Source organism: Neopelma chrysocephalum, unplaced genomic scaffold, assembly GCF_003984885.1.
Source record: "Neopelma chrysocephalum unplaced genomic scaffold, ASM398488v2 Primary Assembly neopelma1_73, whole genome shotgun sequence".
Lineage (NCBI taxonomy): Eukaryota > Metazoa > Chordata > Aves > Passeriformes > Pipridae > Neopelma > Neopelma chrysocephalum.
The window spans coordinates 1,404,574-1,421,508 of NW_020897733.1; the positions used below are offsets into that span (position 1 = coordinate 1,404,574).

The 16,935-nt window shown below is 40.4% G+C and overlaps 1 protein-coding gene across 2 annotated transcripts in view; it reads left to right on the top strand.

Moving 5' to 3' along the window:
* Positions 1 to 16,935, top strand: part of COL4A6 (collagen type IV alpha 6 chain) — a 115,501-nt gene that overhangs the window by 80,003 nt on the left and 18,563 nt on the right. For both annotated transcript variants that reach the window (XM_027687042.1, XM_027687041.1), the window contains exons 6-23: positions 101 to 217; positions 1,684 to 1,752; positions 2,882 to 2,917; positions 3,336 to 3,398; positions 4,018 to 4,053; positions 4,190 to 4,231; positions 5,089 to 5,181; positions 5,880 to 5,933; positions 7,302 to 7,361; positions 8,291 to 8,335; positions 8,844 to 8,897; positions 10,188 to 10,257; positions 10,987 to 11,097; positions 11,916 to 12,065; positions 13,391 to 13,495; positions 14,384 to 14,544; positions 15,538 to 15,717; positions 16,283 to 16,466. In XM_027687042.1, coding sequence (XP_027542843.1) covers positions 101 to 217; positions 1,684 to 1,752; positions 2,882 to 2,917; positions 3,336 to 3,398; positions 4,018 to 4,053; positions 4,190 to 4,231; positions 5,089 to 5,181; positions 5,880 to 5,933; positions 7,302 to 7,361; positions 8,291 to 8,335; positions 8,844 to 8,897; positions 10,188 to 10,257; positions 10,987 to 11,097; positions 11,916 to 12,065; positions 13,391 to 13,495; positions 14,384 to 14,544; positions 15,538 to 15,717; positions 16,283 to 16,466 — 1,630 coding nt within the window. The remainder of the gene's footprint in view (positions 1 to 100; positions 218 to 1,683; positions 1,753 to 2,881; positions 2,918 to 3,335; positions 3,399 to 4,017; positions 4,054 to 4,189; positions 4,232 to 5,088; positions 5,182 to 5,879; positions 5,934 to 7,301; positions 7,362 to 8,290; positions 8,336 to 8,843; positions 8,898 to 10,187; positions 10,258 to 10,986; positions 11,098 to 11,915; positions 12,066 to 13,390; positions 13,496 to 14,383; positions 14,545 to 15,537; positions 15,718 to 16,282; positions 16,467 to 16,935) is intronic.

The window sequence follows — 16,935 nt, forward strand, 5'->3', positions numbered from 1 at the left end:
GTTGCCATTTGGAAGGAAGAGAGCAGTTTTCTGGAGACAGCAGTATTCCTAATAAAATAATTGATCCTATTAGTCATTCTCTTGTTTTCCCTTTACACAGGGTCACCCTGGGCAACCTGGACCTCGAGGTCTGCCTGGCCTCGATGGCTGCAATGGTACCACTGGGAGTCCTGGCATTTCTGGATCAGATGGGTTTCCTGGCCTACCTGGGCTGCCTGTACGTCCCGACTCAAATGCGGTGTTCTGTAGTCACTAAGCCAGGATTTACTTCTCATGGCATTGCTGGAGAATTAACTGCCAAGTACTTAGGAAGAACCCGGATAACCCTGAGTTTATTGCAACTGTTAGAGCTCAGTATAATTTTCTTACTGAAATTCCACTCTGAGGATAAAATGAAGATCCTGTGGATTCAATATGCTCCCACACCAAATTATACCATTGTCACTGGCACTATTCAAGCCAACTCAGAAGAAAGTGTGAAACGTCTTCTATCTGACACATTTTAAGTTAGTGAATGCTGATTCAGGAAAGGATGTTCAAGTCTATTCATCAAATTTCGGATGCCTTCCTTCAGACCATAAGATAGCCAGAAGCTTCAGACTCACTGATTGCTAATAGAATTCACTTTCCAGGGTATTTATTTTATATGTATGTATAAGTAAGTATATCTGTTACTTTTGAAAACACTTCTCTACCACCAAGTTGGAGTTTCATCTTGTCTGTGTTGGATACCTTAAAGTTATATGTTTAATCTACTGAACTGGGCTCCCCTAGAGCGCTCCACAGAGAGTGGTGCTCATCCAACCTGGCCTTGAACACTTCCAGGGATGGGGCAGCCACAGCTTCTCTGGGCAACCTGTGCCAGTGCCTCAACACCCTCACAGGGAAGAATTTATTCATTATGTCTCATCTAAACCTGCCCTATGTCAGTTTGAAGCCATTCCCCCTTGTCCTATCACTACACCTCCTGATAAAAAGTTCCTCCTCAGGACTCACTCCAGCAGGTTCACATCCTTCTTAGGTTGTGGCCCCCAGAGCTGGATGCAGCACTCCAGGTGGGGTGTCATAAGAGTAGAGTAGAGGGGGAAAACCCCCTCCCTTGACCTGCTGCCCACATTGCTTTGGATGCAGCCCAGCACAGGACTGGCTTTGTGGGCTGCAAGTGCACATTGACAGCTCATATTCAGTTTTTCATCCACAAGTACCCCCAAGTCCTTCTCCAGGGCTGTTTTCAATCCACTCAGCCAAGCCTGAATCCGTGGTTGGGATTGCCCCAGCTGAGTTGCAGGGTCTTGCACTTGGCCCTGTTGAAATTTGTGAGGTTTGTATGAGCCCACCCATCAAGCCTGTTATGCATTGTTATGCATATGAACAGGGGGGTTACACCATGTCAGACGAATTCAAATGGGATCTAAAGTTGTCAAAGGCCTAAAATAAAAGGGAAAGCTAATATAAGCAGGAAAATTCCAGAGATGTTTGCAGAACCTTGTGTTTCTAAAGCTGCAGGAAGTCTTTAGTTCTCACAATAGCACAGCTTCTCTGACAAAGGATCAGTGGTACTTTTACAGTTTACTGGAGCCAGGAGTTTGCCTTGTTCATTATGCTGAATATAGATTCTTTCAAAACTAAAACAGTATTTTTTTTCCCCAAAATTAATTTTTTACCTTTTTTTTTTACAACCAGGGTCGTCCTGGCCCAAAAGGCGTTAAAGGAGAACCTGTTTTTGCTCAAGGTGGTCTTAAAGGAATGAAGGTAAGACTTGTCATTACATAGGAGAAAATGCAATACAAGGAATACTTTGATATCCTACAGGTTGCAGGGCTGATACTGCAGGTTCAGTTACTCATGGTGTAAGTCCTGGGTGTCTTGGGCATGTCTGAATGCAGAGCTGTGAAAAAGGCCCAAGAATAACTTCATTAATGACAACACAGGATGCTCTCAGAACTTGGAATTGCTTAGTCTGTGCAGAGATCTTGTTCCTGCCATGCTGGGATGCTCATCCTGTTCCTGCTCAGTGCATGTTATGATTCCTCCTGTGAAACCCAGCTGCCTCCCAGTGTTTTTTGTACTGGAAGGTACTAGTAAGTGATATTCTTGGTTTACATACATGAAATCATATTCCACTTAGAGTATTTCATGTTTTGTGGCTATGAAGTCAATAAGGAACTTACCCTGAAAGGTCTGTATCAAGTCTGTAATTATTTTTATTTTCCTGTATAGAAAATACAAACTGGGTTCTTGAACAGGTTCTTGAATATTCTTATGTAAAAAAATTTGTTTCTTTATTGCCTTGAAACAAACACTCGCCAACCTACCATGATTTTGATTTTTACCAGAAGTACTAACTTTGGAATAAATGTACAAAAGATTCAGTACCTCTTATGGTACTGAATTCAGCAATATTTAGCAGCCTTATGCTTCATTAAATATTGAAAATATTAAGAAATTTCCTCTGTCATATAAGGCCTCTCACGCTGACTTTATTGGTCAAAATTAGGAACTCTTGTAAAATTCTACCCCATTATATACACTCATAAGTTGGTAAAAGTTAAGTAGGTCTCTATTTATTTACTTCTATATTTATGGGAAATATGGATAATTTTATATTATAATGGTATGCTTTTGCATAATTTATAGTGGTCTTATAATGGAAGGTTTCATGGTGTGTTTTGCAGTGTTTTTACAGTTAATAATTTTTTTAAATTCATTTTCTCTTGTTACACATAAATAAAATGGTTGTAATTTCTCCTGAGTTTTGGAAGCTCTCCATTACCCAATTCAAATATGGTAGCACAGATTTCAAATTATTTTCCAATTTACACTTGACCTGATAATTGTGCTTGACCTGTGTAATTTTTACTCATTCATTTATAATTTTTAGGGAGAAAATGGTCTTCCTGGATTGGATGGAATTCCTGTAAGTTATTTAATTTGGGAAATAGTGATTTTAAAGAATATTAAGTAGGTACATTTTCATGTATTGGTTCTCAAGGACACTTTTCAGGTTAGTGGGATGTGTATTTACATGTGATAGCAGTACTGTGAGCAGTTCCAGCTTTGTAATGGTAAGAGTGGATCCATATTATGGTAGAAGACGTCAGAATTATCTATTCCATTAATCCTTTTTCAAACCAAACTCCCTTCTACCACTGAACTCTGTAACTTTGATTTCCAAAATACATCTAATCATATGAAATAGATTGTTACAGTATTTAAATTGGCATACTTAATTAGGGGATATTATTTATTGTTTCCTGGGACTCACTTCATCTTCGCTTGGGGTTTGATGGGATAAATGCTGCACATTCACTACTTGTCCTCTGTTTTCCTTGTAGGGCCCAAAAGGTTTTCCAGGTCCAATAGGTTCTGCAGGCCCTATAGGGTTACCAGGTTTGCAGGTAAGAGACCTCAAGCATTGCACTTGTTGATAGAACAGTTCAAACTCTTGGTAGTTTTCTCTCCTGGTCTGTATTTGTGTCCTGACGATGAGCAAAAGTGTGTGTGCATCTGAAAGGACTGAGCACAGCTGACTCAAGCACAGAATGCTCAGTCTTGGATAGTTTAATCTCATCACAGGTCTCCTCTCTGGAGTGTCCAGAGCAACAATCATGAGTGAGGGCTCCAGCAAAGCTCTAGGGTGCTGTGTACAAACACTCCATTATACTGTTCTGAGCCCTTCCTGGTCTCAGGACTAGAGGGAGTAGTCTGATCTCTGCATGTTTGGAGCCTTTGTTATCCTGAACTATGCTAGAGTTGCTTTTTCAAGATCCTGCAAGAGAGTTTCCATTTGGAAGAGATAAAAACAAGCTATGTTTATTCACTTTAAGTTGAAGTTTGCTCTTAATTAAGGACAGTGTCAAAGGGCTGTGCTAGTAGAGATATGAAGACTTAAGACCACGTGTATCACTTTTGGTTTGGAGGCAAGAAAGTTCAGGTACCACTGCAGATCCCAGCATTGCTCCAATTGCATCCTAATTAAGTCAAGAGGAATAAAATCTTGCTCTTGTTCACATCTAGGGTCCAGTGGGTCCTCCTGGGCCACCAGGTCCAAAAGTAAGTACCTACCTTTCCTGTCTTCCTTTTACACCTCATTGTTGTGTTTTTAACAGTGCTGTGGGCCTAGAGGATGGTGATGATGTTGTTGCTGTTGTTTTATTATTCATTCATCCTGGTTTTTTTCCTCTCCTAGGGTAACATGGGATTAGGCTTTCAAGGAGAGAAAGGAGAAAAGGTAGGTGAAACTTGTTCTGTTATGGAGGGAGCATGAAATAATACTCTAGTGTTCCATCACAGCTTATTCCTCTAGAAAGTTGCTAGATTCCAGCATTCTCTTCCTTTCCTTTTTCTTTTCCTCCCTTGGACTGATTAACAGTCCAAATACTAAAGAGTCTTGCTGGTTCCTTATCTGTTGGTACACAAAAAAAGAATAGGAGCTTTCTCTGGGTGAAGAAGAGGAAAGGGGAAAATATTGAGTATTTTTGTGGTTATCAAGACATGAGGTCCTTAGACATCTTTTCAATCTCCTTCTTTCAGTTGCTTTTAACCCTCATCTCGTTTTGAATTATTCCACTGACTTCATTCTTTTTAGCTTTCATGATATTCTTTGGGTCAACCAACGTATTGTCTCAGTACCCTAAATGGATGTCCTGCATTCTGTATGAGAATTTACACTGGCATAATGGGGCTTCTTAAAGTTCTCAATTTGAGACTTGGTTCTGTTGCTGTTAAAATTAATTCTTGGCATTCTACATATCTAATAGTTCCTTCCCTTCTTTTCTTTGATATTCCTCCCCAAAGTTTTTCTGGAATGTTTTCCTGTTGATTTAAGTGCTGAACCTTTTCTTTTTTTTTTTTTCCCTTGCCATGTTTTTATGCCCACAAGTCTTTGGAAACAAATGCATTTTGGTCATCTTAATTTTCCTTCTGAACTTCTGACTTCCATGACCAAACTCCTGTGCCAGCATTCAGGCACACAGATTTAGATTCATGAGATATAATTAGTATTGTTTTTCTTCTGATTTGTAGGTCACTTCCATAGAAAATTAAACATGTTCTGCATATCCTAATATCTTTCTCTTTTGTCAACAGGGCGATGTAGGGCTGCCTGGTCCTCCAGGTCCCCCACCATCCACTGGAATATTGGAATTCATGGGATTTCCAAAAGGAAAGCAAGGAGAAAAGGTCTGTAAATGCAGTTCTACAGACCATCTCCCTCCCCATGTTCCTTCACTCAAGAATTAACAAAATTACTGGACAGTGAGAACTCCTTCATTTCCAAATCAAAAGAATTTCTGTACTAGTTTGTTCTGTCAAATGGCTATTGAATAAAAATATTCTTAGCTCAGAGCATTGTGGGCCGCTACAGAATGCACACCTCTCAGAAGGAGAAATCTGAAAGCTATTTGAGGTTTTCATCATTAATCCTAAAAATAAATGAACTGTAGTATGGTTTTGTTGGATTTGTGAAATTGTGTCAACTGAAGCGAAAAACTCCAGTCAATTTAGAAAAATAAATAAAAGCTCCAGCTCTTGCTGTGGTGCACACTACTCTGAAACAATCAGATTTCTCACCTTTATTTTGTTAGTCTGGAATTTGCTGAGATACATATTGAGGTCATCAGTGTTTTTATAAAAGCTGTATGGATCTTGTTAAAAATTCTCTACACACATTAAAATTAGGCATATTGAATTAATCTGGGACCTGTCTATCTGCTGAGAGACACTTTGTCTGGTACATGGTGACACAAATCCAGCGTATTTGCTGATAAACAATTTACAAGGCCTTGCTTTAGGTGTCAGGAGCATGAGGGCTGGATTGGGGAAAGTCTTGCTTTCACAGGCACAGTGATTTATTGTGCTTATCTCTTCCCCCTTGTCAGGGTGAGCCGGGCCCTCAAGGATTACCTGGAGACAAAGGATTGCCTGGCATTCCGGTAAGGACAGAGAAGTGTTTTTAATATTTGCCTACTATGAGTTAGATGGTTCCACACTCTCTGAATAGCTCACAAGATCTCCACAGGAGTTTCTAAGGTACCAGGGAACTTTGAAAATCTGATGAGAATGTCCACAAGACCTTTTGCAGAGTGTAAACTCTAATCTGATAGTTTTTTGTGCTGTAGATACAAGGAAGACAATGCTGTCCTACCATCCACTTAGAAGGCAGCCAACATTTCAGAGGAAACCTGCACGTAGCTGTACCTGGGACATGGCCACTTGATGGCAGTGTTCCTTGATGGCCCACAGACGTCTTTAAAAATTCTTTTTTTTCCCCTTTAATTATGTCTAAACACATCTTTTGTTATTTTACTTTAAAGTTGTAAAGCACATGCAGATCTTTTTGTCTGTCTATATATACCCAGTTAAAATGGGCTGTTTAACATTAGTGCTCATAAACTCAGCAATGTTAAGCATCTTCTCTATAGGAATCAAGAGCAACAATTTATCCATGGATTCCAGAGAACTATTTCCCAGCTTATAATCTTTTGTAAACAGAGGTTGTTTCGCTAAGTTTAGGGAATAAATATTTTGAGAAACTTCTGACTAATAAGATAAATTGTTTGCCAGTTTCTTCAATGTACAGCTGTTCTTAGTAAAAATACGTGCAAGAAAAACCTGTACATGAAGTACAATTTGTTATTAACCTCTTTGGACATACTCCATTATGTGCATGTTTAGCCTTATGCATCACAAGAGACCCATTGAAGCTGGTGAAGCTGAACATATGTGCAAACTTAACCTCAACCATAAGATATTTTAAGACTGAAGCCTGAAAATTGCTTAACTACTGTAACTTTTGCTGAAATTAAATCCTGGTGTTCTGTCTCTGGATTTGATACTTCTTGCTGACTGGGAAAGCCAGCAAACATTTCCAAATGCTGAGCGTGAAAATGCTAGCTTTGTGTCTTTCTGAGGCTTTAGAAGTGAAAAACATGCTCTGAACATTCCCTTGAGCTGCCAGTGTTAAGAAATGAGATTTCAAATAATTTTTAAATGTAGAATGGAATACAGAGTAGCATTGGCAGGTCTTTGCTGCCCCTTGCATTTGCAACTGAAATATGTACCATGGTGTAAATGGATGAAAGTCTTGGGGAGTGAAGAAGGTACTGTACTGCACATCCTGCCAAGTCTGGTTGATAGAGGTTTTCTTCCTGAGGCAAAATAGTCCCAGCAGAAACAGTCAGTTCCCTTTATCTCTCTGTTGCACTGTTTATATTAATAAATTGGTTTGTGCTCACTTTACTTAGGGCTGTGCTGTTCAGTTCCAAACAGAACACAGATTTAATGTTGATATTTTTCCTCAGGGATTTGGAGGTGTTGGAGAAAAAGGAGAAAAAGGTGTGCCTGGCTTACCAGGTGGCAGGGTAGGTAACTTCACAAGCTCCTTAAATGCCTGTTTTTAAACACATGAAGTGGGCCTTTCATGAACAGAAGCATTCCCAAAGCATGTAGGTGTCTCAGACATAGGACTGAGTCCCATAGTAGCCAGCACCATACAACAAGAGAACCAGTAGATAGTCTTATCTCAATAAAGCCTCAGATTAAAGGTGAGATGAAGATGTACACAGACAAGGTAGCCCAAGAAAGTCATACAGAAGTATTGAGTGGAGGGCTTGATACTGCAGGGCCAGTGTTTTTCCAGTTTTTTTGAAAGCTTCACAGAAAAGGAAGCTCTCAGAAGTCCAAATGAAGATAATAAAGAGGCCTTGCAAGTACTTTAATGAGCTCTTAGCCAGTGCCAGAATCAGCCATGAGAGAACACAGATAGATATTTGGGTAAAAAATGGGGCAAGCTGGCAACAGATGTTGGTCTGTCTGGTCAGTGAATGTAGAATTTACCAGAATGCTCAGGCACACGCCAGCCATAGGTTCTTCAAACCACCATGACCCTGCAGACATGTGCTTATAGACAACAGGAAGACCAAGGCATTCTGTTCTGCATATGCAGAATAAATTGTCAGATAGAAAGTCTTGACTGCATTAACATTTATGGCTTTATAATTAGAAGCTAACTACCTAACTTCCTAGGAAGTTGAGACACCATGACCTAATTAACTTGAACTGCCAATTAGAAAGACAATGGCTCAATAAGATAAGACTTCTTTTATCAATTATTCTGCTAAATTCTTCCCATTATGATTGTTAATATTTGAGAGATAGGAAAATCAGTGGTAACTTCTCCTTCTGAAAATTTTAACTTTTCGTTCTTTGGTGCTGAGATATTTGGAGCCTGATTTAATAAGATGAAACTGAGATGAAGCCTCTGAAAGTTAATTTTTTTTGGCTGTTCTAGGGTCTTTTGGGACTGAATGGATCTGATGGGATTCCAGGGAGAAAGGTGAGATTTCTTTTATTTTTTACTGTGCTTACAGTTACAGAAGCCATCTAACTGCTTGAGGTTTACTGACTTCCTTATCTAGTGGCTCCAAGTTCTCTGATGGATTAAAATAGTGAAGCTAAGTAGAAAGTCCATATAAAACTGTAGATCTCTTGATCTGTCTCTCTAGTTAACCCTGCATGTTCAGTCACTTTCTTCTATATTTGATGTTCATCCTTTTCAAAATTACTGAAGTTAAACTCCAAGGTGTCCTCCTGACTTGCACATCCTTATGCCTGCTCATAGGTTCTCACCATCTTTACAGCAAGGGAGGCCTGAAGGAGCTTTGATATTTTGTGAATGATGAGAAATTGATGCCATCAGTTTTCTCTTTATTTCCTCTTCAGATGTTTGGTAGGACAATGAGTTGGTTTTGTGATTCAAGTCCAGGCACTGGAGATGTCTCAGCTAACAGATAATGCCACTTATTGTCTCACTCTGTATCAGTGTTCCCTGTGTGATTTTGTAGGGTCATCCAGGTGTTCCAGGCTATCCAGGACTGGATGGAGTAGAAGGCATGAAGGTAACTTCTCACTAAAGCATTGCTTTTTTAAAGATATTTGTATGAATAAATAAGTATTGCTGCCCTAATTAAACCTTCTCCTTACCTCTGTATAACTGTAATTTTCAGTATGTTTCAGTTCCTCATTTACTTTATTGTTAAGCATAAAAGTGATTGGTTGTTGAACTGTGGTATTTTAATACTTTTTCAATGTTCAGTCATGCAACTTTATGACTTAGAACTGTAAGGAGACCTTTCTGGTCTCCTTTGTCCTTTCACCAATGCTGTATTTACTGGACAGTTGAGGCAAGATTAGGTGGAAGTAAGTGAATGTTAAGATAGTTGTTAAGACTGTCTGAGATCTTAGATCTGATAATGTAGAAAATTATGTGTTCAATTCATCGTACTGGAGATAGACAATGCATAGCAGACATTTTCTGGGTATCTCACAATTTAAAGAGTCAGACAGCTGTAAACTGAGTGGAAAATGATTGGATAGTAGTTTGCTGTGAAAAAACTGATCTGCCACCAAGATCGCTCTGTGGTTGGTAGACATGAAATACAAGTACAGAAGGGCAAAGCACATGGAAGATGTAGTAGTAGAGGTTTATGTACAAAGGAATATTACTTGAAGAGCAACAAATGTGTACTGCCTTGGCTCACTGCATGGTGTTTATATGATAAATACGATGGTAATTTGGACAGCAGTCAGATTTTGCACTTGCTATTTCAAAGAGGATCTGATACTCTCTGGGAGTATCAGTGAGAGGACGGAGTGACACTGCAGTTTGTCACAACTTGCTTGTTCTACCTGGATGATTTTATGGAGCAATACATTTTCATGGAAGCTCCTATTATTGAAATTCAGGATTCCAAGGCAGCAGATAGCTGCAGTGATGGATGCTTTTAAAAATGAGTATGTTCATAGCAGCTCTCTCACTTGTACCACAAGGTGGACAGATATCATCTACCTGATATTGGTCAATGTGCTGATAAATTAACTGGTCTCCAGCACACATTGTATATACAAGTCCATGCTTCCTATGGAGGTAGTGGGATGCCTTCAGAGGATAGCTGGATAGTAGCAACCATCTTATCTGAGGCAGCCATCAGCTTCATCAGACAGGAGGGTGTAAGTCAGGACAGCAGATGATTATGAATACCGGAACAAAGTGAATTCTTCACCAACACAAGGAGTGATGGTTAGAGAATGATCACAGACATTGGTACCACAATACAGTGTGTTTCCTGACAAGCACTCCTCCTCTCCATCACCCATCTCAGTGTGGCATGACTCTGTTTTCTCTGCAGGGTGAATTAGGTGACATCGGTCCCCCAGGCCCTCCTGTCATTGTTGACAGGGAAGGTGTAGTCATTTCAGGTACCCATTTCCATTTTGTTTTGGAATTCATCTAAAGTACTTTTTCTGATCCAAGTTTCTTTCTTACTGTATTTTACCACTTCTCCACATTGTATATTGGGTCTAACCCATCCCTTGTTATTCTTCCTTTAATTTCTGTATTGTTGGCATAGGGATATGTTTGGTCCTTTGTTTATAGCTTCAGAGTTTACAGAAAGCCTTTCATCCTCACATTGCAGGATGATCTGTTTCAAGGCAGGTTGAAATTTCGTGCCTGGGAGGCAGATTGTTTGTGAGCACAGGGTCTGTGCTGTGTCTGCTCTGTCCATCTTCAGTGTACCAAGGAAAAGTGGCTTCCTTGTGTTGCTTGGTAATGGGGGCTCTGAATGTCATTCTGCTGTTATTTATTGTTCAATGTGGTAAGAATATTGTTGAGAAAATGAGCTTAATTAATACCACAGTTGATTGAGGCCTCAATGGAAACAGTCTGTGAAGCCATAAAGGTAAGGGGGCAAATTGTATGGTCTCTCCTATTCTTCTTCCTTCACATGTAGTCAAGTTTGAAACAACCTCTATAACAGCTCAGGAGGATTTTTTCCCATTATTATTAACTTTGACTAACAGGCTTCCTGCTAACAGCTTGGCAGCCTTTGCTATCCATGAGATCAGTGGCCACTACAGGAATTGACTGAAGAGTTTTTTGGCAAAAATTCTGAGATTTTCTTCCTTGTTTTCCTCTTTGTCTAACAGGTGCACCAGGTGACCCCGGAAACCCGGGAATACCTGGTCCTCCAGGAGATGAAGGGATCAGTGGTTTACCAGGCCTTCCAGGAGCTCCAGGGTTTCCAGGCCTGGAGATAGGTAAAGCAGCTGCTTACAGTGCCCTTACAAGCTGTTTGCTGTGTTTTTTGCTGGGAATTATTTGAGTAGCGGCCTGGAGATGGTGAAGGTATTGGAGCAAGCCTGTCCCTGCTCCTTCAGCTGACTGATTTGCAGACTGCTGTATGAGAAATAGGAGGCAGGGATGTCACACAGGGAAGCCACTTGTGTTGATTTGGATGGGAGCAGAGTTAGTGCCACAGTTATGACAGCCCAGGTAAGTGTTCATGTGCGACTATTTGGTGTAGCAGTGTGCACAGGAGGCTGTTGTTTGATTTCCATTTTGTCTGAGTTGGTTGGCAGAACCCTTCCTACATTTTAAATCCTAGTGAATGCTTCTGAAATTTTTTTAATGACTTTTCATATTTGCAGTAAAGAGCTAACAGATTGTCTAGATAAGCCCATGGCTGGTGCAACCCATTTGCCCCATCAAAGATCTCACTCAAAAGAGATCTTTTTCGCTTGAATGTCATCTGGCCTGCAATGATCCAGGAACTACTAAGGAAATTGTCTCATTGAAAGGAAATCAAAAAATAAAACTCTCTGTCTTACATAGTTATTTGTGTAATTGATTAGTGGGACTTAAATGCAGTGCTGTGAAGCTTTTTGGATGACCAAAGAAGTGTGTAAATTTAAGCCAGTTGGTGCCTCCAATCAGTACTTTTTCCTTTGTGTACAATTACAAATTGTTCTGTGCTAACATGGTTGTAGTTCAGGGCACAACAGTAATTTTCATAGCATTAAAAATACTAGAATGTGTTTTCTGCTGGAGAGCTGCTCATTGTGTCATTATTATCTAGATGGAATGGGCCCTGGAGGGTCTCCAGGTATTCCAGGTGTGAAGGGTGAAGTGGGAGAACCAGGAAGAGCAACAATTGGATTACCAGGCCCTCCTGGCAGAGGTGGTTTACCGGGTCTGCCAGGAGCACCAGGATTGCCTGGTCCACCACGTATGTATATTTTTTACATCTGTTTTTGTATTGGATTCAGAGTGAAACAGGACACATTTATGTATTTAGTAAATCTTAAATATTTGACTGACACCTCTTTGTGATTGTAACCCACAAACGTAAATATATCAGGAGCCACTCCTATGAAGTAAGAAAATAGAGCTAATTATTGTTAAGAGTGGTAGCCTGAGAGACTGAAGCATAAGGTTATGTAAACACAATTTATGACACTTTGAAGTTCTAGGCTAGTCTCTTATTAGCTTAGGTAAAGAATAGACCATGACCTTATGAACACCTGAGATAAATGTCTGTCTTGTGAGTAGGTATTTTGGGTACCAGGGGTCAGATAGGATACCTGAAGAGACAGTTCTCAGATCTAATGAAGTGTGATTTTATTTTTACATGTTCATTTGTATAGATGACCTGATTAATTAATTGTGCATTGTTTTATTTTCCTCAGAAATTGAGTATTACATGAAAAGGGTTGATTTTACAAAACTTTGTGTTTTACCATTCTGCCATAAGCTGCATTCAAACAGCCTGTTTTATTTTTGAGAGCCAACCTTTCAAAACAGGACACACTCCAGTGATGGAGCCAGTGAGCATGATCTGATGAAATGGTTTTCTGTGCAGAAGAAATAAGTGGTCTCTTATCAATAACTGTTTGCTAGTCAAATCTGGCTCACTTTTCTGCAGAGTCTGTAAAGCTCTTGTAGCTGTGTTTAGCTGATGGTTGCAGTTTGTTTCCATGGCACATCAGACGGTGCTGGTCAGCACTTGGTCTTACTGTTGTCACTGAGGGGAAGGGTTTTCAGACAGTGTAGTTTTAGATTATGTTAGATCACTTTCCACTGCTGTTTCCGTCAGCTTGTGTTTCATTCTATTCAGCATATAAACAGATGTAGAAAATAATCCTGCAGTCATGAAGTGAGGGACAGGACAAGTCCCCTTAACCTTTTTGCCATTTAGTGTCTTTCCTGAGCTGCAGCCACTGAATGAGAAGTCATTTGCCCTTCTTTGTTCACAGTTTGGTGAGTTCTTTAGCCAACTAAGGTGCCAAAAGGTGCAGGGGCAAAGCAGAGGAATAAAACTCTGTTTCATCCTCGTTGTGAGAGCTTTTGGTTTTCCGTGTGAGGAGCTGGAAGCAAACGTGGCAGAGGACTGCAACCCATGATACCAACTAAGTTCCACCTCCTTGTGTAACTTCCACAGTTGTGGTTTCATCCAGTGCCATTTCTGTCAGCTGCAAAAGTGACATTATAAGTCAGTAATGAGCTGGAAATTAGCCTTTTCATGGCTTTTTCTTGCCTTCTTTCTGCATATAGGCCCTTCATTCTCCCCAGACATGATCCTGAGTGGAAGGATTGGGGCCCCAGGGGAGCCTGGACAAAGAGGGCTTCCAGGAGCTTTGGGTCCAAAGGGCTACAAAGGTAAATGACTCTTGTTTTGGGACACCCTTTCAGCTGTCACTGGGCCTCAGAAATGCATTTACATGTGGTTAATATTCTAAGGGATGAGATGTGTCTTTATGACAAATCACAGGAGGTTGAGCTGGGTTAAAGGAGCCAACAGCCTTTACAATTTAGACAGTTGTGCCCAGCACTGCTAGTAAAATCCTATTTTTACTTCCTGCTCTGGTCAGCCAAATATCTCATACCCAGAAAATTAGCTAAGTAAGTTATGCTTTAAAGCCATAAGATGCAGTGAAACCTAGAAATAAAATCTTGTTCATTGCTTTTGGCAATGCAGGCTGTAAATGACAGAGAAACTCAATTTTATTCTCTTCTGTGCTAAAATTTGTGAGAATTTGCATCTTAGTGTTTGACAGAATCAGCAGCAAAAACCATTATAATGCAGACACCACTGTGCTTGGTGATTGTTTGGATCCATGGCCCATTACAGTTCAGGGAAATATAAAGATTCAGATGAGAGTCATTGTAACCTACTGTGAGTGGGAGTATGGAGTTGCTTTCTCTGGCATAATAACTATCTCTAAAAAAACCAACAAGACTTCCCTAAATCTCTCCTAAACCCATCTGTTTAGGAAGGTTTAAACCTTTGGGAAGAGGTCTAGAAGTGCTGAGGTTTATGCTGCACATGGTAATTTGGTGAGGGGCATTGCACAGAAATTCAGCTGGAGAAAACCTGAGCTCCACTTGCTTGGCACTCTCATCACCTGAGCAGAGGAAGCATAAAATCAAATCATATGAGAATGGCTTTGTCTTAATGGAATCAAATACTCCTTTTGAAGCTCTTGCAACTGAAAAGGGTCTTTATCCAAATGAAACTGAGTTTGGAGTGTTGACTGTATTTTCCAGGAGAGGCAGGTGATTGTGCTTGTGATGGAGGAGTTACAAGAGCTGGTCTAAAAGGCATCTCAGGTCCACCAGGTCCATCGGGAAGCCCTGGTGTGCCTGGTGCTAAGGGCATTGGTGGAGACCCAGGCACTGTGGGTGCACCAGGACTGCGAGGCCCTCCGGTAAGGCAGGAAGAGTTTATGTTGGTTGTCATGAATTAAGGGAGAAAAAGTGCCCATGTGCAATTGCTGGTGTTGAATGTAGTGAAAGCAGAACACATTTTTATTTTTTTCCATAATGTCTTCTATTTGTTTGGATTTAAAAAAAAGAGCAACCTAGAAACTGATCTGTGAAAAGAAACTGAAAGTAGAGACAGCATCGCCTATAAAAAATGGGAGAAGAAATGGTTCTTAAGTTCTGAGAACTGCACGTTCATCAGTCAAGAGAAAAACAGTAGCAGTTATTCACCCCAGGACTTCTTGGATGTAGCCATACATGGATTAGACCCAGGGCTCTTCCTAAGTGAGGGCTGGCTGGGGAAGCAGATGTACATGTGCATGGAGAGAAGATCTGAAAAATCAAACGGTGAGATCTTTCCACATCATTGCTCATAGCTGTAAAAACTGTGCACCACAGATGCAGTCTGCCTCCTGACTGCTGGATGCTAATTACAGTAGTGAGAGTTGAGCTGGGTTTTTTATGAAACAGCAACCATAACAGACAGGATTTTCCAAAGTGCTGAGCATTGCTCATTGTAAGTATTTACTTTTGAAAATTGTAGTCCATAAAGATACCAGTCTTTCAGCTTCAGAGTATCTTTATCAGTGTCAGTAAATGCAGCACACCAAGGAATAGGGAAGAAGATTCAGTACTTGGGTCCTGTTATATCATGAGTGATATAATGATCCCAGATGCCATACAGGACTGCTGTCTCTCTAGTGCTGTATACCAGGGTTTGTCTTGCCATGTAAAGCTGTAGTGACAGTAGAAACAGTTGAAAATAATCAAACCTCTCTTTTATTTTTTTCCCAGTGCAATGTATACAATAGGAAACCCTTTGGAGACTCTTTCCAGTTCCAGTCATTGTGTCCTTTCCTCATATGACATTTTTAAGAAGCAAAACCTTTTCTCTGCATGTTCATATTCCTGGGGGTTTTTTATCTTTTGGTGTGTAGGCTTCAGCTGGTCAGCAAGGTCTTCCAGGCCCCAAGGGAGAAAAAGGGGAACCATCCTATGCAACAGCCAAAGGTGCTCGTGGGGACCGCGGTGCGACAGCACCCAGAGGACCTTCAGGCATCCCGGGAACTCCTGGTAGGGATGGACTTCCAGGCTTGCCAGGCCCACCAGGCCCTCCAGTAAGTCCAAATTAATTTAGCAGCAGTGCTTCAAAACTGGAATAAGGAGCAGAGACAGTGGCCAGGCCTAGCTAACTGGTCATGATTAGCCCTGTGGTAAATCTCCAAATACATAAAAAGCTCAACATCCTGGAGCACAAATTTGTCTTTGTCAGGATTAATAATTGCCAATCCTTATACCTCTGGCTACCCAGTCAAAAGAAAAACTTCAGTAGTGGGATAGACCCTAATTCTGTTCTATATTGTGTCCTAAAAGATGAAAGACACTGGGGGCATAATTACAAGAGAAATCTCAAAATAGAAAAATCGCACCAGAAAATTTTAATTAAAAAGAAAATAAATGTCTTTCAGAATATGTGATATTTGCATTTTGGCAAATAGAACATAAAATATTCTTTTGAATAGTCACTGATTTTTCCTGCATTTTAAAATAAAGATAGATAATTTACAATCATTTCTATATACTTTTCAAGGCTCATCTGAACCTTGCACAATGAAACTCCTATGCACTTTTAAAAATGATATATCTTTGATTTTCAGCTGTAATTGTCTTTGCTGTGAACAGGGTGATGGTGGGCTAGGTTTCCCAGGTGAAAAAGGACTGCCAGGATTACCTGGCTCCAAGGGCCATCGTGGAGAAATAGGTTCTCCTGGTGTTGGATATCCGGGTCCTAGTGGAGTTCGTGGACCGCCAGGTGACCCAGGAGTGGATGGGTTTCCAGGACAAGCAGGTCTTCCAGGCCCTCCAGGTAGGTGTTGCTGGGTCTGCCCTTATCATGCAAAGGTGCAAAGCTGCAAGTCAAATGGCAGTTGACTTACTGCTGTGCTTGTAGCCAGGCTAGAAGATTGTATTAGGCTAAAGATTGCTCTTTAAATTAATTGAAACTGGTTCGTGGGCTCACCAACCTCACACAGCAGTCACAGCTTTCTCAAGTTGTCATGTTCAGGAGGACACAGATAATAAGCAACAAATACTCAAGCAGTGCTCAAATACTAAGAGTGTTAGGTGGACCTACTCACTGACTGTTGCTGGAGAATCATTTTACACCAAAGGTAGTTCGGAAGAATAATAATATGAGGTTTTTAAAAAAGCACAGCCTACTTCATTGTCCAGATAAAAAAAGTAACTCACTGATATCTAAGATGTCTTAATCAGTTTTCAGAACTATTACTGCTATTGAAATAAGAGCTCCAGATTTTTTTAAAATAACAATTTGT